The sequence below is a fragment of the Mustela erminea genome, chromosome 1 (assembly GCF_009829155.1).
Source record: "Mustela erminea isolate mMusErm1 chromosome 1, mMusErm1.Pri, whole genome shotgun sequence".
NCBI classification, from domain to species: domain Eukaryota; kingdom Metazoa; phylum Chordata; class Mammalia; order Carnivora; family Mustelidae; genus Mustela; species Mustela erminea.
Window position 1 is genome coordinate 219,792,275 of NC_045614.1, and position 22,330 is coordinate 219,814,604.

At 47.6% G+C, this 22,330-nt stretch overlaps 1 protein-coding gene and 1 long non-coding RNA gene across 2 annotated transcripts; both read right to left on the reverse strand.

The window, feature by feature from the left end:
* Positions 1 to 1,676: 1,676 nt before the first annotated feature.
* On the reverse strand, positions 1,677 to 9,235 carry LOC116598608. The gene is made up of 3 exons (XR_004289114.1): positions 8,870 to 9,235; positions 5,178 to 5,266; positions 1,677 to 3,163 (listed from the first exon to the last, which is right to left on the reverse strand). It is a non-coding gene; the product is annotated as an uncharacterized LOC116598608 (long non-coding RNA).
* Positions 9,236 to 18,491: 9,256 nt separating this feature from the next.
* Positions 18,492 to 22,088, reverse strand: LOC116598612. The gene is made up of 6 exons (XM_032357671.1): positions 21,771 to 22,088; positions 21,263 to 21,372; positions 21,106 to 21,200; positions 20,670 to 20,746; positions 19,786 to 20,413; positions 18,492 to 19,287 (listed from the first exon to the last, which is right to left on the reverse strand). Exons 1-5 carry the CDS (start codon positions 21,955 to 21,957, stop codon positions 20,211 to 20,213), a joined length of 672 nt encoding a protein of 223 aa, XP_032213562.1. The 5' UTR covers positions 21,958 to 22,088; the 3' UTR covers positions 18,492 to 19,287; positions 19,786 to 20,210.
* Between the last annotated feature and the right edge of the window lie 242 nt (positions 22,089 to 22,330).

The window sequence follows — 22,330 nt, forward strand, 5'->3', positions numbered from 1 at the left end:
TTTTACAAGAGCAGAATAATCCTGATACCAAATCCTTACAAAACTAAAGAGAAACCACAGACCAATATCCTTACTAAGCCTACATGAAAAACAAAACAAAATAAAACATTAGCTAATCAAACAGCAATACACAAAATGTAATCCATCGTGATCAAGTGAGGTTTGTTTTAGGAATTCAACTCAAAACTCAGTAAATCTAAGTCACCACCTTAAGAGGTTAAAGGACAGAATTCATAAGATCATCTAAATAAATGTATTAAAATGTTTGTGACAAAATTCAAAACCTATTCATCTCAGAAACTTTCAGGACAAGGAATAAAAAAGAGTCTCCTTAAGTTGAACACTTATGGAAAACATCATACTTTGTAGTAAAATGCTGAATGCTTTTCTTCTAAGATTGGGAAAAAGGCAAGGATTTTGCTCTTACTACTTCTATTCAACACTGTACTGGTGTTCCTAGCTGAGCTCCACAAGATAACAAGAAGAAATAAAAATGATAAACACCGGGAAGGTAAGAAGTAAGCCTTTGTTGGATATGTCTTTATTGGATAGGACTGTGTATGGAGAATATCCCGAGGATCAACAAAAAACATTCTAAGAATAAGTGACTTGTACAAGGTCATAGGATATAAAGTCAGTACAATAATCAAATCAATCTTTATACACTAGCAACAAACAATTGGAAAATGCAACCATTTAATGGAAAAAATACCAGTGAGAGCATCAAAATTTTGAAATACTTAGGTTTATGGGGCTCCTGGGTGGCTCAGTCGTCAAGTGTCTGTCTTTGGCTCGGGTCAATCCCAGGGTCCTGGAAGCAAGCCCGGCATTGGGTTCCCTGTTCACTGGAGAACTGCTTCGCCCCCTCCCTCTGCTGCTTCTCCTGCTTGTGCTCTCTCTCTCTGTCTCTCACTATCAAATAAATACATAAAATCTTTAAAAAATAAAATAAAAATACTTAGGTTTAAATTTAATGAAAGATACACAGGCTTCTTCACAAAAAACTATAAGACATTGCTGAGAAAAATTTAAGAAAACCTAATTTTGAAAAATTTGAAAACCCACTTATGAAAATATCTATCATGTTTAAGGATGGGACAAGTCAATACTGTTAACATGGTAATTTCCCCAAATCATTATATAGGTTTAATAAACATCAATAAAGATCCCAGCAGACTTCTCACTAAAAAGTAACAGTTGATTCTAAAATTCACATGAAAATGCCAAAGGACCAAGTTTTGGGGAAAAAGACAACAAAATCAGAGCACTTATACCACATATATAATTCCAAGACTTAGTAAAGATCTAAGAATTATGAGAGTGTGGTATTGATGTAAAGGCAAATAAATAGATCAATGAAGTAGAAGATAGTCCAGATACAGACTAACACTTACGGAGTCCATTTATTTTCGACCAAGTCCCTGAAACAAGTCTTTTAACAAACTGTGCTTGAACAATGGGTTAACCATAAGAAATAAATATGAATCTTAAAGCCCATCTTACAACATACGTGAAAAATAGTTCAGGATGGATGTATTGAAAACCTAGTCATAGAAGCTAAAATTGTAAAACCTCAAAAGAAATCTGTAGAATAACTTTAGCAACTTTTGGACTGACAGGATATGCAGAGATCACTAACCATGAAAGAAAAAAAGATAAATTTAAGTTTACCAAGATTAAAAACATTTCATTATCAAAACCCATAATTAAAAATATCAATGGGCAAGCTACTGAATGGGATACAATATTTATAATATATTTATCTGAAAAATGACTTGTCTTCAAAATATATAAAGAACCCCTACCACTCAGTAATAAAAAGACAACCCAATTAAAGGTGGGCAAAAGGCTTGAAGAGTCATTTCTTCAAAAAGAAGATAAACAAATGCAAAGATATCCAATAAATACACCAATAGGTGATCAACATGTTTAGTCATCAGAGACATGCCAGTTAAAACCACAATCAGATGCCACTTTGTACGAACAAAAGGCTAATGTTCAAAAGACTGACAACATAATGTTGGTGAGGACAGAAGGAGTTGGCCGTGCAAGGACCAATTACGATATCACGCAATAAACAAGGTTTGTAATCAACAAACTCTGTGTCCTTAGGTTCCCTCTCGAGAAGGTATTTTGACACATTCCATTGCATTTCTCCCTCCTGTTGTGAACTTGCAAATTCAGCTCTAAATATGGAGTGTTTGGCATGCGGCCTCCAGGCCAGATGTGACCTAAGGGAGGTTATCACGGAGCTTAAAAAACATTTTCAAAGCATGATCCAGGATCTGGCATCTCTTATAAACAGCTTTCATTTCAGGGGAATCTGCTGGACAGAGGGCTGTCCGGCCTGCCAGGACTTTCTTAAGAAAGAGATTAGGTCTCTCCTTTGCTCTGAGCCACATGCCTTCTTCAGCTCTGCGGGCACTCGGCTCACATGGGCCTTAGCACCGGCATCACGGGGAACTGACTAGGTCAACAGGGCACCTGAAACACATACATCAATAGTGTTAAATTATTGTCTTTTAAATGAATTAATTTATCTTTTTGGAGCTCTTTAATGCACATGCTTTGTCCTGAAGGAAAAAAATTCAAAGTGTTCTTTTTATTTCCCTTGTGTATCACCCTGCTTTTAAGCAATTCTGAAGAAACAGGCATTATTCACCGCAGAGACCTAAATCCATCTGGAGACGGCCATTCACCCCAGTGCTGGAGGAAACTAGCCAGCCTCCAACAAAAGTACACAAAATCCTAATCCTCCCCTCCCCCGTTTCCAGCACTTGCTCAGAGATTTCTGGGGAACATTACCAGAAGGCTCTGGAATTAACTCACAGAGTAAGCCAGGGAATAGGGATCTGGTTTTTTCTTTCCCCTCTGTTCTCAGAAAAACAGAGAAGATGGTGATGCCGTCCACTTGGCGGAGCAAAGAGAAGCCTGGGGCATCCCTCAGCCAGAGGTGCCCTCAGGTCTATGTGTTTACGGGGACAAGGAGTGGCAGACTTGGGTCCTCCTTGGCTGAGTGCTTGGTCGCCTCCTACAGCATGGCACCTCGGGGCTCTGAGTTAGTTATTTGCAGTCCCATATCATCAACCTCGAACACCTCTTCAGCAGGCTTGTTCCAAACACCGGTCATGCATCTACCATGTGCCCCAAACATCTCCACACCCTATAGGAAGATGGTGACATTTTTCAGTTTATGAAGGAGAAAAGCAAGTCTCAGAGATAGTAGCATTTTGTCCAAGACCACACAGCTCTCAGTGGCAATTCGGATTCTGACACAGGTCTGCCCAGTGTGCTCTCTTTCAAATGAGCCTATCATGCTCTGTGCTGCTGCATCGTCAGCAAGGGTGAGAACGAAGAAAGACAGAATCCTGCCCTTAGTGGATGCACATCCAATTACAGAAGAAAGAACATCACTGTGAAAGTCAGGGCTCCTGGTTGCTTGCCCTTCCACATTGCTCAAGAGAGAGAATACAGCAGAGTGCGGACCACACTCTCTGGGAGGAGCAAGGTCACAGGAGAGCACTCACTGGAAAGTCTGGACACCTGGGTTCCCATTCTGTCTCTGGTCCCAACCTGCTGTGTGCTCACAAGGAATGCGCTCCCTTCCTTCTCTTGTCTCAAATATGGAGCAGAGCACAAATTTCAAACAGAGAAAATAGTGTCCACCATCCAGACATATCGTAATATGGCGGCTGAACCTCGGGCATCAACAGAATACCTACAACAGGACAATGAGACCAACAGCAGGCTTCTCCTCAGGATTACTACAATCAGGAAAATAATGGAGATACAGCCCACCAACCAACAACCTAGAATGTTTCACTCCGGATTGAGAGGACATAAACAACCAGGCTTAGAGACGTGACCTAAAAAGAATGAACTGTTCAGTTTCCCGGCAGAGTTTAGGGAAAACACTGTAGTCTCGGGACAGTCTTTCCAGGCAGGAGAGAACTCTCAAACCAAGAAAGGGCCTGGGGGCAAAGATAAAACCCAGGCCAGGCAGGGAGACAAAAGCCAAGGGTGGGTCTGCAGAGAGACTCGCTGCGATTCCGGTAGCCGGAAGCTGCATGTTGCTGTCTCAAGAACTAAAGTTTGTCCCCATCAGGAGGAGACAGCAGCCGGAAACCAGAGGGTCTGCAGGGCGTCAGAGAACAGGGTGAGCACGTCCTGGGAAGCAGAGAGAAGAGACACTCGTCATGTGCCAGGGACGCTCGGCAGCACGCATGTGCAGAATGTGGACGATGGGGCATGTTCTGATGCTCGTGGGGACCGCGCGAGGCAGGAAGTGGTGAGGCTCTCCCTGGGTGCAGCTGTCCACCACAAGCTGCAGCAAGAAAGAAAGAAACTGAGGATCAAAGTTCTCAGACTCCAAGTACCATTTAACCGGGGGGTGGGGAAGGAGGGGCACAGTCCTTCCTGTCTGAGTAAGACTTTCAAAGGGCTTTGGAACTTAAGAATAAAAATCAAAGCCGGGTCACCGTTCCGAAGATGTGGTCTCAGAGTCAGACTGAAGCCAAGGGTGTGACTGTAAATCCTGAAGCGAGGTCTCAGAAATATTTAAAGCAGGGCTTCAAAGACCATTCCAGATAAACAACAGTTTTCTGAGGCTCTGGCAGGCGTCCTTCCAGACCGTCCGTGCTAACCAACAGGAACCCTAAGAACTTGAAGGTCACCATTGCACAGTAACTTCACGGGGGCTAAGGGACAGAAGGGTCTGTTTTTAGGTGCAGGGTTTGTCTGATGCAGTTCATACAAACGGAAACCCACCATGTTTGTAAGGGAATGTGTCAGCTTGGTCTGAGGCGGACAGAGCAGCAGGGAACTTGCCGAGGTCTTTGGGCTCCTGAACTTCTACAGAAAGGAAACAGAGCAGGCACACTCAGCTACCAGCCCTGGTCATTTCTAACAGAGGAGGAAGGGCAAGTCGGGGCGTCAACAAGGGCCCAAGACACCAACCAAGAGACTAGAAGTGTCTCCCCCAAGAAGTGGGTGGGGCCCGGTCGGGAACCCAGTGGTTTGGGGCTCCCTGGGCCCGGTGACCGTGTACCTCCGGCAGTCCTGCTTGTGCGGGCACGCTCACGACCATGGTGTGGCCCTCCCCCTTCTGTGTGCCAAGTGAAGCAGCGAGACACCTTGTCCCCTTTTCTCGGAAGTCTTCAGAACAAGAGAAGCCGAACCGGAGGAGTCTCACTCGGACCCAGACTTGAGGAGGGAATGGGATCCTCAGCTCTGAGCGTGTGCCCGAAACCATGACGGAATGAGGCCGCTGGGGGACATTGTAGGGTAAAATGAGTATATTCTGCTTGGGATAAGGATATAAATAACTTGTCTAGAGAGATTGGTGGTTTTAAAACATGGATGCAAGTTCTCTGAACCCACCTCTACAAGAGGGGCAGTCTATGACCCCTCCTCTGAACCCAAGTGAGCCGGTGATTTGGGCCACTGGTGGAGAATAGTGGAGTGACTCTGTGTGGCCCCGAGGCGGGGACATGCCGTGCAGGCTCTGCAGCTTCTGCCCAGAGCAGAGGTCACCCTGGCATCACTGGGTCTCCATGGTGACCCTTGCAGCGGTCACCTCCTAAGCTTGCCCAAGCCAGAGGTATGGCCATCGACACAGCTGGGTGAGCCCAGCCACTGAGACACCCCAGCCCAGACCCCAGACATCACAGAGCAGAAACAAGCCACTCCAGGTGTTCTGTTGGAATTTCTGATCCATAGATTCTAGGAGCAAAATATAAGAGTGTCGTCTCCAGCACTGTGTCTGGCCATGACTTGTTAAGTAGCAACAGAAAACCACTACAGAAACTGAAAAACCTTACTATGTAAATGTCCTCACTAAAAGAAAGGTTAAGGGACGTACTTCAATAAAAAAGAAAGAGAATTTGAATAAATGCAATGAGCTAGAAGAAAAATGGTTTAATTGTGGTGTCTAAAGTAAATTCCTTTTTTAATCTTTCAGAAAAGTAAATGAATAGACATACTAAGATGTCATGTTCTGCAGGATAGAAATATTGAGTAACTTTGGATTTTGTTAGAAAATCACTAATGCATAATAAAATTTTAAGGTAACCTCAGCAAGAATAGAATTATAAATCTTAGCTTCCAAACTACCAGGGAAGTGGGGAATATATTTTATAAAAAAACATATCCTGCACTGGGTGTTATATGCAATTAATGAATTGTTGAACCTTACATCAAAAACTAATGGTGTATTATATGTTGGCTAATTGAAAATAATAAAATAATAATAATAATAATAATAATAATAATAAACAACATATCCTTCAGAAGTCAGGAGAGAAAGAAGAAAAGCAGAGGGGGAAACTCCAGCAAGTAGAAACCCCAAAATAAGATGGTAAGAAAAGGTTTAAATATGTTAGTAATTATTGTAATTGTAAATAGATTAAACTCATATTTTAAAGGATAAAGATCCATAGACTGTATGAAAAAAAAAAAAAAATTCAGTTAATGCTGTTTGCATAAGAAACACCTAAAATAAACCACACTGACAGGCTAAAAATAAAGAGAAGAAAAAAGTATAGCTCAGGTTAATAGTTATTAAACAAAAAGAGGTCTATATTAATATTGGACAAAATAGCACTTTTTAAAAAGCTATCAGGAATGAAGAAGGACAGAACAATTCCACTTTCTTGTGCTCCCAAGCACTTTCTTGGCCCTGAACATGGAGTTTTACGTGTGCAGACAGGCGGGGCGAGCATTTTCTTGCGGCCTGGAGAGTAACCAGCCACGGTAGGCGATCCCATCTTGATCCTGAGTGCTGTGGAAATTTCCTAGTTTCACGTTAAGTCTGATGTTAACAAGGGATTTTTCATAAATATCCTCTCTTGAGCTAAGAACATTTCCTTCTATTCCTACTAGCTAATATTTTGTTCTGCGTGAGTTTTGAATTTTATTAAATGTTGTTTTTGCTCCTGTTACCATGATCGCGTGGGTTTTCTCGGCCCTCTATTCCTGAAGTACCTTAAGTTAGCATGTCCTTTGGAGTTGAACAGGATCACTATTTCTTCTTTAAGGGACCGGGGCCTTTTGGAATTGGGAAGAGCACACAAAAGTTTGATTCTGTTCACAATGTTTTATTTCTTAAAGAAAGTAAATAAAACAAAATGCCATCATATGTTAAACCTATGTGGTGGCTTCATGGGTGTTGATAACATTGTTTCTGTATCTTTTTGTCTGACATATTCCATTTTTTAAATGCAAAAAATGAATAGCAATTTGGATTTTACAGAAAACCAGATCATTTCAAAGAAAAGCTCAAGACAATTTCCTAGGACATGGAAGAGAATATGGAGTTAAACACAAAAACAAAAACAAAACCTGAGAGAAAAATTAAGATGTAGGGGAACAGGTACAAAATGTCTAAGCTAAAGATCCTTACCTCACACCGTACCTAAAAAATACACACACACATAGACAACTGGAGAGTTAGATGTTGATTTTCACTGATAAATACAGAACAGAAACTCAAGAACAGGGAAAACAAGAGGAAGAAACAGTCTAGAAGGGCATCTGTGGTCTATTCTCTCTAACGTGGTTGTTTGGGAGCCATGGGTTCTTTCCAGTTCCTGGCCAGAACTGTTTCCAGTATCTGGCCCAGGCAAGGGGACCCTGATGGACACGGCCCCAAGCAGGTGCCTTCAATGTCCTCTGCCTCACCCCTTTTTGCACAAGACTCAAACTTCCAGGACCTCTGGCCTGCCACCTTGCACCTCCTTAGCTGATGCCTTGCCTCCAAGCGGAAAGGGTCTGGGAGACTCGATCCCTGCCAGGTTGGGGGAACCTTCTACCAGAGCTCAGAGGGCTCTGCTCAGCCCAGTATGACAACCCCAGCACACCTCCTCCCGAGTGAGCCTGAGGAAGGGAAGTCCCTACTCCCTTTAAAGTACAACCTGGTCTTTAAGGAGTGAGGCCTGCGACTGCCCTGGGCGGGGGGGCTGGGGGTGTGGTGGCCAGGACTGCTGTTTCCATGGGGAGGAGGCACACCAGGGCTCTAGACTGCAAGTGCCCGTCTCCGTGTGCAGGATGCTTTGAGAAAACAGCATGTAAGCTGACGCCACGCCGACACAAAGCTCCCCACAGTGACAGACCGTCCCTGAGTGACGACCGGGTGCCAGGCTCCATGGTTCTAAGGATTTTCTTGGCTTAGATAACCCATACATTGGCCCAATGCAGCCACCACTGGTTTAATCCCTGCTTTGGGGAGGATGAAACTGAGGCCTGTGAAGCAGAGCCGCAGCAGGGCACAGCCCCCCCGAGCCCCTCTGCCCGCCACTGTGCCAGACCAGTGGGGCGAGCACAGGGATTCTGGGTGGGGCCCCCTGAATGGGCGCTGAGGGAAGCGGCCGTGTGGGATGATGGCCCTGGGGGCCAGGCAGAAGCCCCTGCTGGGATAATTTGACCCGATGAAACAGAGTATGTGGGATGTGTACAAAATCCCAAACCAAAGTCATTTCCTCGCTCCTTGTTCTGGAGTTGGTCACTACGGAGGTACCGGGTGTCCTTTGCAGTGTGGGTACTCGGCATCTGCATCAGTCAGATGGGCCGGGAAACAAACATCCCCAAACAGTGGAGGCTGAAAACAGCAGGTTTCATTTTTGTCTCTTACTTGTCCACCTCATCTGTGCGTCTGTGGTTGGGCCACCCGGTCCCGAGCGGGCAGTGGGGCTCGCTCCCAAGCCCCGGGGAGGAACCTCACGTCTCCCAGGTCCCTGGCAGAGGGAAAGAGTCATCGACCTGAACGGTCTTCTACTCACATTCCAACGTCCCTCCAGCCCCTGTGTCTCAGAGGACACGCGGGGATAACACCGAAGATGACTGGGCATGGGGGGAGCACTGAGGGGCTTCTCACCTGCTGTCAGAGCTGCTGGTCCTCCTCTTGCTGTGGCTCAGGGTCCAGAAATGGCCTCACAGGGGGCATCCCTCTGGCTGGAGATAAGGGGATGCCCCCACTGTGAGATGGACCCCACGGGGCTGAAATCCAGGCCATGGCTCTGTCCCCTCACCCCAGGACCAAGTGTCCTGCTCACTGCCAGGAACAAGAGGTGACCCCACCATCCAGCCCAAGCTTGGGGCACTGGCTGTGGCCAGGCCGGGACCTCATCTTCCCCCTAGGATGGGGTTGGTCCCCACCCCCTGCCCAGGAGTCGGGGCCTCTCCCGGCAGCTGTTGGCTCTAGGAGCTCAGGGCTCCGTGAAGCATCTCCCCCCATAACATGTCAGTTCACTCTAAACAAACACGGAGGAGAACACATCTGGAGAAGGGTTTCTGCTGAATTAGAAGAAAGGAAATGAGGCTTTGGGGAGGTCTGCCAAGTCCTGCCTGCCCAGCACTGAGCACAGAGGGGACGCGGGCGGCAGGAGGGGCCCCTCTTCGGCCAACAGCTTTATCGCCACCACCCAGGCCCCAGAGCCCTGCAGAGACGGAGAGGTCCCACCGGAGGAGCCCCGGGCTCCCCTCCCCCCGCCTCCCTCTCCTCCGCCCCGGATTCCAGCCCAGAGCACCCTGTCCTGGGCCCCACGGCCTCTGGCGGGCCTCCAGATGAAGCGTCTGGGTGACGAGAACCTCCTGCCTTCCTGGAAGCTGCCCCACTTGGTCTCAGAGGTGCTGGTGCGGGGTCACGCCACAGCTGGCCAGCTCACGTCGGGGTTCGCTGGGCAGCGGGGGCCTCTGTCCTCGACGGCCCCGCACTCCGTTCCTGCAGTGAAACAGCCCCCCCCGGGGCTCCCCGAGTTAAGGAGCCCACAGGCTGGCTGCCCGCCTGCGGCGAACAGGCTCCCGCACGCTCATCAACCTTCCTCTAAAACCACTGGGCACCCTGGGAAGGCCCCGGGTTTGCCCAGAGCCCGAGGCCGGGGTAGCCCTGAATTGAGGCAGGATGCTGGGCGGGGCGCGTGGGTAGGCCTGTGGAACCGGGCCACTGAAGCACCGGGACAGTAAGGGTCTGCTCTGGGGACAGAGGAGAGCCGATTCCTGAGGCCCACTAGGAGGGCGGTCCTAGGGCTCCATGACACCAGATGGGGCGAAGCACGACCCTGGTTGGTGCCCTTGGGGGTAACAACAGCCACAATGTCGACATCACAGGTGACAGTCACAAGAGCCAGGTGGAGACCTCCACCCCTGCTAACTCACCCCACCCCTGAAACAGTCCCGTGGTCGTCAGAGGGGAGGAATGCTCTCGGTGCCCCTTCCTTACAGACAGGGAAACCAAGGCCCAGAGGACAGTCACAAGGCAGATGAGCGCTGCCCCCGCCCAGGCTGTGACATCCCACCCAGCCTCAGCCGTCTTGGTCACCCGACATGGGTGTTGCTCTGCTAGGAGGGCAGGTGTGGGGCCTGGGCGGCAGACGGGGTTAGACCTCCGAGCCACGAGCCCTGGAGCTTGGGGGAGGGGAGCAGGCAGAGTTTAAACCCCGTCTTCTACACCTACAGCCATGGTCTTCAGGCATCTCCAAAGATCTGAGGGTCACCAATGGGCCAGTAACATATAGGTACTGTGTGTGGGCCCCGGTTGCCCGACACCCCGCAGCGGGGCTGCCTGGCAGTGCTCTCCCGGGGACCATGAGGGGCCCCGAGCAAGGCGGGTCCCAACTGCAGGTGTGTCACCCGATTTCTCTCCAGCACCGCCCCGCAGTGGTCCCGTCGTGCGGCACACACACGTGTGCATGCACATGGACACACACACACACACACCGTCACGCACACCTCATTCAGCACCTCATGCTCGTGCACACCTCGTGCACACACACGTGCACACATGTACGCATGCACACATTCACACACGCACACTTGCTCACACGCCTTGTGTGCATGGGCACACATTTGCACACATACACACATGTGCACACAGACATACACTCATGCACGCACACACCTCACACAGGGCAACAGACAGGTGAGCCACAGGCCAAGGGCTCCCCCCGCCCTCCCACGGGACACACCCTCCTGTCCCCACTGAGCCGACAAGGAGGTGTGGCTGGGCCAGTCCACTTGGGGGTGACCCAGACCCCTCATGAGAGCTCTCAGCATGGGGTGCGGGGTGGGCTCCACAGGCCAGCTGCTGGCGCTAGAGGTCTGTGAGATTTTATTCTGCCTCCTGCCCCCAAGTCCACACCCCTTCAAAGCCCTTCTCCCAAGATGTTAGCATCAAAACAGCCCTTTGGGCCTCCTCCCGTGACGAACACTCCTTGTTTTTTCTGGTTTTGATGACGTTTTAGTCCTCCCGTTTCATGAAAACTGAAGGTACTTTGCCCTCACCCCAGAGGATTCTGGAATGTACACCGGGCTCCTTCTTGTGTCCTTACCCACAGCACAGAGGCTGCAACCCCCAATGACAGTGCCCAGGCCGCAGCGCCCTTCAGAGATGCTGAACCCCACTAGAACCTTCCCTCAGGCCGGGCACCCCTCCGCCTTTGCTGGGGCTGGACCCCCTTAGCGGGCCCCACTTCCCCAGGACATCTGTCCTGCCCTTTGCAGACTGAAGCCAGCATGGCTTATGAAGCTGGGAGACGCCGCCCCTCTGCTGTGGACTTTGCCCTGGTAGGGAGCTCACTTTGCTTTTTTATCCTCTTTATTTAACAGCAATATATATTTATTGAAATAAAGGTGTTTTGCATTATATCATTTTACACTGACACATGCAAAAATGCAAGTTACAAACAGGTGCCTGCAAAGTGTGACACCTTCTAAAACAGCACACGGATACGTGGAGGTGTGCAGGCTAGAGAGTTATGGAAGCATATACACAAAATATTAAACATGGGTATGACGGGACGGTAGGCTTATGGGATTCTTGATACTTTTCGGTAGACTCGTCCACATTTTCCGAGGGGCAGGTGCAACTTCTATGCCCTTCCTCTCTTTGTTGTCAATAGGGAGTACAGTTTCGGGTGTTTTTTGTTTTTTGTTTTTGAGATATAATTCACGTAACAAAAATTCAGCATTTTAGAATGTATAATTCAATGGTTTCTAGTATTTTCTCAGAGATGTATGCTCTCACAGCCACCTAATTCCAGAATATTTTCATCACTCCAAAAAGAAACCCTGTGCCCACAGCACTCCCTTTCTCCCTGTGCCTGGCAAATGCTAATCTCCTTTCCATCTCCAGCATTTCATACGCCGGGAACCGTACCGTACGTGACCCTTGTTGACTGTCTTCACGGTTCCTCCACGTAGCCTGTATCAGTGCTTCATTCCTTTCCGCGGTCGGGTAACAGTCCGTCACAGAGATGCACCGCCTCTGCCCGTGCGTTCATCCGCTGACAGGCCGTGAGCTGTTCCCAGTTTGGGCTCTCCTGAGTAAAGCAGCCACACACATTCCTGTTGTTTTCGTGACATTGTTTCCAGTTCTCTTGGGTAGATACTTGGGAATGAAATTGCTAAATCAAAGGGTAAGTCCGGGCTTGAAGGACTACCAAACTCTCTTCCAAGGTGGCTGTACCATTCTGCATTTTTGCCAACAAAGTACAGCAATGATCCCAATTGCTCTCCCTCCTAGCCAGCCTTTAATAATATCCCTGTTTTTCACTCTCGCCATCTTAGTGTGTGTGAAGTGATATCTCATTGTGGCTTTGGTTTACATTTTTCTATGACTAAGGATAGTGAGTGTTTTTCATGTCATTTGTATGTCCTTTTTGAGGAAATATCTATTCAAGTCCTTTGTTTACTTTTTAATCACTAGTCATCTTATTATTGAGTTGTTAGAGTGGTTTATACATTGCAGACACAAGTCCTTTCAAAAAGATTTGATTGATTGATTGATTATTTACTTATTTTAGAGAGCAGGAGTGCAGAGTCAGGAGAGGAGCAGAGGGAGAAGGAGAAGGGGGGAAGGTTCTCAAGCAGACTCAGTCCTCAGTGTGGAGCCGGTCAGCAGGCTCCATCTCACGACCCCAAGATCACAACCTGAGCCGAAACCAAGAGTCAGACGCTTCACCAACCAAGCCCCCCGGGCGCCCCTCAGATATATGTTTTGAAAATATTTTTCCCATTCTGTAGGTTGCGTTTTAATTTTCTTAATGTCTCATTTGAAGCACAAACATTTTTAATTGAGTTACAGTCTAAATAATCTATTTTTTCTTTTGTAACTTGTGTTTTTTGTGTCATTCAAGAAACGATTACCTAACTCAGAGTCATAAAGTTTTCTTATAAGGGCTTATAGTCCGATCTCTTCCATTTAAGTCTTTGATCCAGCTCAAGCAACTTTTTGTATATGGTGTGAGGTGGGAACACAACTTCATTCTGGTGCATGTGGACATCCAGTTAGTACAACCACCATTTATTGAATGGATTATTTTTTCCCTCATTGAATGGTCTTGGCACCTTACTGAAAACCAACCAACTGCAAATGTAAGGGTTTGTTTCTGGGTTCTCAATCATGCTTCACTGATCTATATGTCTGTCCCTCTGCCAGAACCACACTGATCAGACTTTGTAGTCAGCTTTGAAATTGGGAACTGTGAGTCTTTCAAAGTGATTTTATTTTTCAAAATTGTTTTGCAATTGTGAATCCATTGAATTTCCATATGAATTTTAGGATCATCCTATCAATTTCTACAAAAAAGTTGGATGATATTTTAATGGAAATTGTGTTGAATCTGTAGCTCATTCCAGGGAGTATTCCCATCTTAATACTGTGTCTTCCCATCCATGAACATGGGATATCTTCCCACTTACTCACATCTTCTTTCATTTCTTTCTACAATGTTTTGTAATTTTCAGTGTACAAGATTCATATCTTTTTGTTTTCAACAGGTGCCCTTGGGCAAAATGCTTTTTGCAGTATATAAGGTGTGAGTCAGAAAAAAGCGAAAACAAGCATTGTGAGTAGGGTTGTCCAGGAAACTTCCAGACTGGTCAAATACTAATTCTCTAAGAATGGTATCTTGGGGAGGTCAAAACACATGCTGCCCCTCTAGGGGCTGTTAGCCTGCTTGTCCTTGCAACACTATTGCTATGTTATGTCAAGGCCGCCGTGAACCTAGGGAAGGAATAGAACTCCCCAGTGCTCACATTCTTACTGAGATTGGTGGCTTGACTTGAATAAACACTTTTCAGATTGTTGCAAGTTTTCACCGATTTTCAGAGCCCTGTAAAAGTTGATTTTGACAGTTTTTGCCAGCGTGAGCATTGTTTTTACACGGTAGCAAGTTTTCAGAGCTCCTTACTCTCACTTGATAACTTCCGTGACATGGCCATCACATGATGGCAGCTGACATGGGCCAAAGTCCTTTCCTCCCCATCCTTTTGTATACTGTCAGTACTGAGTACTGATTCCTCGCCACAAGATCCAAGAAGACAAGGAGACTACCAGGATAAGTAGTCTCAGGGAAAGGTCAGGGGGCGGTATAGGCTGGAAGAAGAGGAGTCTCACTTTACTCTTGATGGAACACTTCTAAAGCTACCACTGAGTCTGGCCTCACGATATCACCTCCAGTGCGGACAGTCAGCTCCATTGTCTGGTGGCTTGGTGGCTGGTCACACAAGCTGAGATGAAAATCCCGAGCTCTGAACCCCGTGACACTGTGCCTCTATCTTTACCACCTGCTACCGCAGAACCTGTGACCCAAGCCCTGGGACAACCCTGTCCTGGCTTGGTCCCACAAATCGCCCAGTGCAGGGTAGGAGGAAATAAACCCTTGTTAAGAAGGCTTTGAAAGCCACATTTTCTTGTCATGGATTTGTTAAATCCTCTGCTCCTTCTGGACCTATCTTGAAAAAATGTATTCCAATAAAACAGATAATCCAGAAACTTAGTCCATAACACTGCCACTAGAAACCAATAGGAACCACATGTCCACTTTTTAAAAATTGGGTAACTGTGGGAGCGCCTGGGTGCCTCAGTCAGTTAAGTGTCTGACTCTTGATTTCAGCTCGGCTCATGATCTCAGGGTTGAGGGACCGAGGCTCACATCAGGCTCTGTGCTCTGTGCCGAGTCTGCTTGTCCCTCCTCCTCTTCTCCTCCTCCTGCTCTCTCTTCTCTCTCTCAAATAAATAAATAAAATCTTTAAAAAATTAGGGGCACCTGGGTGGCTCAATGGGTTAAGCCTCCATCTTCGGCTCAGGTCATGATCTTAGGGTCCTGGGATCAAGCCCCATCTGGCACTCTGCTCAGTGGGGAGCCTGCTTCTTCCTCTCTCTCTGCCTGCCTCTCTGCCTACTTGTGATCTCTTTCTCTGTGTGTCAAATAAATAAATAAATAAATCTTAAGAAAATCTTCAAAAAATTAGAAAACTATGTAGAAAAGTACAAATATAAAATTAGCAAAATAATGGAAAAAGTAGATCCCATTTGCAATAGTAAATAAATAAAATAACTAAGAAGATACAATTTAAAAAGTGTAATGCCTACAAACGCTAATGAATGAATATAAAAGACCTAAATAAATAAAGAAACATACCCCTCCTGGTTGAGAAAACTCAGCATTATGAAGGTGTTACTTCTTAGTCAAATTTAAATCTAGAAGTCTCATGGAATCCCAAGCCACCATGCTAATTCTCAAGTTTATCTCAGTGAGAAAACAGAAAACAATTGCCAGAAAAATTTTGACGCAAAAGAGCTTAATTTTTTACAAAACATATAAAGTTATAGAAATTTAAAAAACATGGCATGACTATCCTCACCAGCAGGTGTGTCTCCTAGGAGAGTAATTGTATATGTGTCCAAAGAAGATTGAACTGTCATTGTTTGTAACAATAGAAAGGAACAAATAACATGAATGTATTAAAAAACAAAGTGATTAAATTTAAGATATTTGGGGGGTTGATGAAATATATAGAGAGATATACATATGTTTACAACATATAACAAGAAAAGAAAAGTCACCAGTTAAAAAATATAAAAGGCAGAGAAATGAAACTTATCACTTAAAAGTTTCAACTATTCATTAATTGAAACATATAAAAATGCCATTTTCATAAAACAAAAGTGACTCAATATCAACAATTTTTATTGGATCTATTTATATATAAATGAATGCATTAAAACAGAAAAGTTATACATCATATAGTTAAAAGTTGTTACTTCTGAGAGAAAGAAATGAGCAGGGTACAAGAAGAAGATGTATTCTGAGTTTTAACATTCTTCAAGAACTGTTCATGTATAATACATGTAAGTTTTTAAGATAAAATTAATGCCCGGGGCGTCTGGGTGGCTCAGTGGGTTAAAGCTTCTGCCTTCAGCTCAGGTCATGATCTCAGGGTCCTGGAATCGAGTCCCGCATTGGGCTCAGCGGGGAGCCTGCTTCCTCCTCTCTCTCTCTCTGCCTGCCTGTGTGTGATCTCTGTCTGTCAAATAAATACATTTAAAAAAATAATGCCCAATCACATAGAGATCTTATAAACCAATAATAAAGGTATAATGATCATGAAAAGTAAATAAAAAGCACTAAAAGAAGAATAGAAATGCCATCAAGTGTATGGAAGAATGAGATTTGTTGCTCAAAAGTACGAAGAACAGATAATAATACCCAGGGCTCGCAAGGACGTGGCAGATTCATACACACTCACACACATGCACACTAGTTCAATCTTCCTGGAAGCAATTAGATAATCTGTATCAAGATACTTTAAAAATGTAGGCCAAGTGTCCCGCTTCCTGTTAGAAAGTAAACCATCGGGGCGCCTGGGTGGCTCAGTGGGTTAAGCTGCTGCCTTCGGCTCAGGTCATGATCTCAGGGTCCTGGGATCCAGCCCCACATCGCGCTCTCTGCTCAACGAGGAGCCTGCTTCCTCCTCTCTCTCTCTGCCTGCCTCTCTGCCTACTTGTGATCTCTCTCTGTCAAATAAATAAATAAAATCTTTAAAAAAAAAAGAAAGTAAACCATCATGACTGATCAACCCTCTTCTGATAACAACAAAAAACACTGACATGCAAATGGGCAAAAATAGGAAACCAAGCAGAGCTGTGGAGATGAAGAAGTCAAAATCGTGCAGTTCCAGAAAGTGATGAGCCCCTTCTGGGGACACGTAGCCCCTTTTCCCCGAGTGCATTTTCAAATCTGAACATAGAAAAATGGAGAACAGCCTTCTCATGGCAGAAGGACTCTCCTGGGGTACAAAGAGACATGAACCCTTTAACCCATACAGTGGGTTGGCATTAAGTTAGAACTGAAGGGTTCTCAAACACCAAGTTAGCATTTTCTGCTCACTGGGGCCTGTTTGAACCCTGTGCAAGGAGAGTTGATCAGATAACAGTCCTGTTGAGCCTGGGGGGCAGAGCAGAGTCTGGGAAGACCGAGGCCAGAAGGATTTTCAAGGCAGAATTCCAGAGACGAAGGATCTATGCAGAGAAAAAGCTCCAGAACACCGGAGAGGGGCTTTGAATCTGTAGCTAAACACTGAGTTGGGCGTGACTACTGTGAGTCTCCACCAAGATGGCTGAGGGGCTCCTAGGTCACTCCAAGCTGTGAATACTTTAAACAAAATGTGAATACAAAGAGAGAAGTTCAGGATATTAAAATGGGTCAAATGGAATTTCTAGAACTAAAAATACAATATTCAAAATGAAAAATTCACTGAATAGATATAATAGCATTTCAGACACTAAATAAAGGATCAGTGAACCAGAAGACATAGTAACAGAAAATACAGAAACTGAAGCAGAGAGAGATTTAAAATACTGAAAAAAAAGAATGACGTGTACCCCAGTAACCAGTGAGACAACATCAGGAGGTCTAAGATAATTGCAGCTCCAGAAGGAGAGAAGAGAAAAACTCTGAAAATTATTTGAATAAATTATGGCTAAATTTTCCCCAAAACTAGATAAAAACTATAAATTTATAGACAAAAAAAATTTCCATAAACCCAAGCAGGATAAACACAAAGAAAACCGCATTAAAGCACGTCATAGTCAAATTGCTAAAAATCAGTGACACAAAGGGAAAGTATTAAAAGCAGACAGAGAAAAAAAGACCCATTACTTCCAGGGGACAAAGATAAGCATTCAAACATATCTCTCAGCAGAAACAATGCAAACCAGGAGACAGTGGAAAGACATCTTTAGGGGATGGAAAGAAGGAAGCAATGAAGTCTATATTCAGTGAAAATATCTGTGGCCGACGGAACAGCTCCCCAGAGCCATCCACACCAGAATCCCCGGAGCCCGTGAACTGGGAGGGCTGCCCAACAGCCAGGCATCAGCTTGCATGTACAACCACGATGGCTGAGCAGTCCGCCTTAAGATAGGGAGACGATCCTTGATTCCTCCCAGGGATCCAGTGTAATCACAAGGGTCCTTGAAAACGGGAGAGGGGGCAGAAGAGATCGGCGGACTCAACTCTCTGTTCTTGGCTTTGAAGACAGAAAACGGAGGCCCAGGGGCTCCTGGGTGGCTCCGTCGGTTCGACGTTAACTCTCGATTTGGTCTCAGGTCATGGTCTCAGGGTCTTGAGATCCAGTCCCAAATTGGCTTGTACTGAGTGTGGAACCTGCTTGGGATTCTCTCTCTCTCTCTCTCTCCCCCTCTGTCCCTCTTCCCTCCTCTGTCTTAAAACAAAACAAAAAGGATGAAACAAAGGAGCCGGAGCTGAGGAATACGGCAGCCTCCAGAGGCCAGAAAAGGCAAGGACACGGATTTTCTTCCCTAGAGCTTCAGAAGGGGCACAGCCCCATCAACACCTTGATCTTGGCCTGGCGAGACCCTTGCTGGATTTGTAACCTAAAGAGATGTAAGAAAATAAATTTGTGTTGGTTTAAGCCACCAAAAAATTTATTCAAAAGGCTCATAACCATCTGAAAAGTGCTTCGTTCCATTATTTATCAAGAAATTACACATTAAACCATGATAAGGCATCACTACACATCCGCCCAAGTGATTGCAGTGAAACCAGTGTTGGAACCACTGGATGCCCAGACACTGCTGGGGGTTCCTAGGATGCTACAGGCCCGCTCCTGGGCATCACACACTGGAAGCCAGTGCTCGTGCCCACGCGAGGATCGCACGAGCACTCACTGCGGCCAGACACCAAGAACAGGGTGACACATGAGCTGAGGTGTGGCCGGACGTTGGAACCACAGAACCACAGAACCATTCGGAGGCTGGACCGCAGACACACACAGCAAAGCCGGTGCCCGAAGCATGGTGCTGAGCAGTGGGAACCGCGCGACCCGTGGCAGGGCTTCATACGGGAGGTCCCAGCATGGGTAGAACCGATGGGTGGTGATGGAACAAGGGACACGGCCACTCGGAGGTGGGGCCAGCTGTGGAGGTCAGCGATACTTCCCGGAGAGTCTCCCGATCTGGGGGTTGTCCAGGTACACCCAGGATTGCGCCTGTTTTTTAGTGGAAATTAGATCTTAATTAATTAATTTTTTTGAAGGTTTGATTTATTTATGTGACAGAGAGAGACACAGCGAGAGAGGGAACACAAGCAGGGGGAGTGGGGGCGGAAGAGGCAGGCTTCCTGCCGAGCAGGGAGCCCCATGCAGGGCTCAATCCCAAGACCCTAGGACCATGACCTGAGCCGAAGGCAGACGCTTAATGACTGAGCCTCCAGGAGCCCCTGATCTTAATTTTAAAATGGACACAAACGGGGCACCTGGGTGGCTTAGTCAGGTAAGCGCCTGCCTTCAGCTCAGGTCACGATGCTGGGATCCTGGGATCGAGGTCCTACTCAGTGGGGGGTCTGCTTCTCTCTCCCTCTCAAATAAATAAATAAAATCTTTTTAAAAAATAGGCACAAACATCCCCGAAAAGTTCATTCCTTTGAAAGCCAGGAACTCTTTTTAGGAATATTTACCAGGGAATTAGTTTGAAATATAAGCATTTACTTGAATTTTGGAGGTGATGTGAAAGTCCCACATTCCAGGAAACCTCCCATCATGAGGAAACACAGGACCATCAGGAAGGATGGGCTCCACCTAGAACCAGGCTGGCAAGGGGGTGGGCCAGGGCCACCGTGGTGCCCCAGCTCCCTGAGGAAGGCCAGCACTCAGGATCCCCAGCCAGGTGGGCCAGGCTGCGGTGGCGGAGAGATCGTGCTCACAGCACCGACAACACAGCCTGTGTGTGACCGGGGGGACCCAGCAGTGACCAGCGGGATGAACCGCCCATGCTGTGGAGTCTAGGGAGGCTCGCTGGGGACTCGGTCGGTGTGGCTAGGGGTGCACGGGCCTGGTGCCGGCTCCATCCCACCCCCGGTTGGGTCAGGGTCAGGGCCAGGCTCCAGGTTGGCAGTGACAGCTTAGGGAGAGCCTCATGAACGAGGGCCCCGTGGCTTGGATGCAGAGCCAGGAGGACCCCCGCGCAGAGGGGCTGGGCTCACGAGGACAGTGGAGTGGGAAGACAGGAGAGCCACTCCGGCATCCTGGTCCCAGTACCAGTCGTGGGACTCAGAGGTTCCAGGCAGACCCGTCGTGGGAGGCCCGGGAAGCCGGTAGACCCCCAGGTCGCTCATCCCTAGAGGCCATGAAGGGTCAGACACCTTCTGCTGACCCAGGAAGGGGACATACAACTGGGCCTTGACGTGGCCATCACGGGAACCCCACCCACCTTGTCCCTGGGCTCCTATCCCCACCTGAGCAACTGGAACCTTGATAAAGTGGAAACGCATTTCGGTGGAGAAAGGACGTGTTTCCAGAAAGTGGTGCTGGACATCTGGCCGTCCGAGCAGAAAGAGAACAAAAGGGCACCACCCCCCACGCGGGGAACTCACGGTGGGTCACGCCCCTGGACGTGTACACAATCCTCAGCAGAAAACGAGGTGGCCCGTACGACCACGTGTCTGCACGACTCGTGTCCGTACGACGTCGTGTCCGACGACCTCGTGTCCGTACGACCTCGTGTCTGACGACCTCGTGTCCGTACAACCTCGTGTCCGCACGACCTCGTGTCCATACAACCTCGTGTCCGCACGACTCATGTCTGACGACCTCGTGTCTGTACGACCTCGTGTCTGACGACCTCGTGTCCGTACAACCTCGTGTCCGCACGATCTCGTGTCCGTATGACCTCGTGTCCATACAACCTCGTGTCCGCACGACTCATGTCTGACGACCTCGTGTCCGTACAACCTCGTATCCGCACAATCTCGTGTCCGTACAACCTCGTGTCCGTACGACCTCGTGTCCGCACGACTCATGTCTGACGACCTCGTGTCCGTACAACCTCGTGTCCGCACGATCTCGTGTCCGTACAACCTCGTGTCCGCACGACTCGTGTCCGTACGACCTTGTGTCCGTACGACCTCGTGTCCGCACGACTCGTGTCTGTACGACCTCGTGTCTGCACGACTCGTGTCCATACGACCTCGTGTCCAACGAAGAGCCCTGCACACAGCACCGAAAGCAGGACCGATGAAAGTGGGAACCGACACGCCGGACTCCATCGAAATGGAACACGTTGCTCTCTGAAAGACACTATTAGGAAATCAGAACGGCAAGTCACAGACTGAGACAAAAGGACCGTAAGACGCCCCCCGACAAAGGACGGGTGCAGGTTACACAAAGAACTCTCAAAACTCAGAATAAGAAAGCAAACAACCCAACTAAGAGGAGCGGTCACCAGGGATCAACAGGGTTGCAGGCGAGCCCAGGAAAAGGTGTCCGACGCCACTGGTCATCAGAAAATGCAAATTAAAGTCCCATGAGTTAGCACCATGCACCACACAGAATAGGGTAAGTCAAGAACAAACAACCGGAAATAAGCCTCTGACAGCACCCAGGCTTGGGTCACAGGGTGGCCGGAACCCTCGCCCGTGGCTGGTGGGACACAGTTTGGGACAGCCCCTCCTAGGGATTAATAAAGAAATTAAAACCTGAGTTTACAGCAAAAACTTGGACATGAAGGTTCACGGCAGCAGCGCTCATAACCACCAAAAACTGAGAGCGCTGATGTCTCTGCACAGCTCTGGGCTTCGGCACAGCCCATGCCAACAGCCGGGGGACAGGCTGAGCGGGAGAAGCCGGGCTCTGGCGGGGCCAGGCCGCGGGGACCAGGTCCATGGTTGCCAGGTGGGGGGCACTGTTTGCTGCCAAGCGCCAGGAAGGTGGGGGCTGGGGGGACTGTTCTCTGCCCTGAGGTGGGGGTCACACAGTTTCAGGCACGTGTTATTGCACGAAGATTTAAAAATAAATGTTTAAAAAGTCCAGTAAAAGAGAACACTCATTTAAAGAAGGCAGATGCTCTCAAGGCAGAGTCGGCTGCATAGACGGTCCCCGTCCACCCCAGGAAATGAGGCCGTTTGGAGTCGCTGGGACAGTCTGCGGAGACCGCGGGCTCAGCAGAAACAGTGGCTTTGCGGATTTGAACACACTCTGACAAGGAAGGGTTTGCGGAGATTTCCACCAACCGCGTGACCCGAGGGGCTGCGATTCA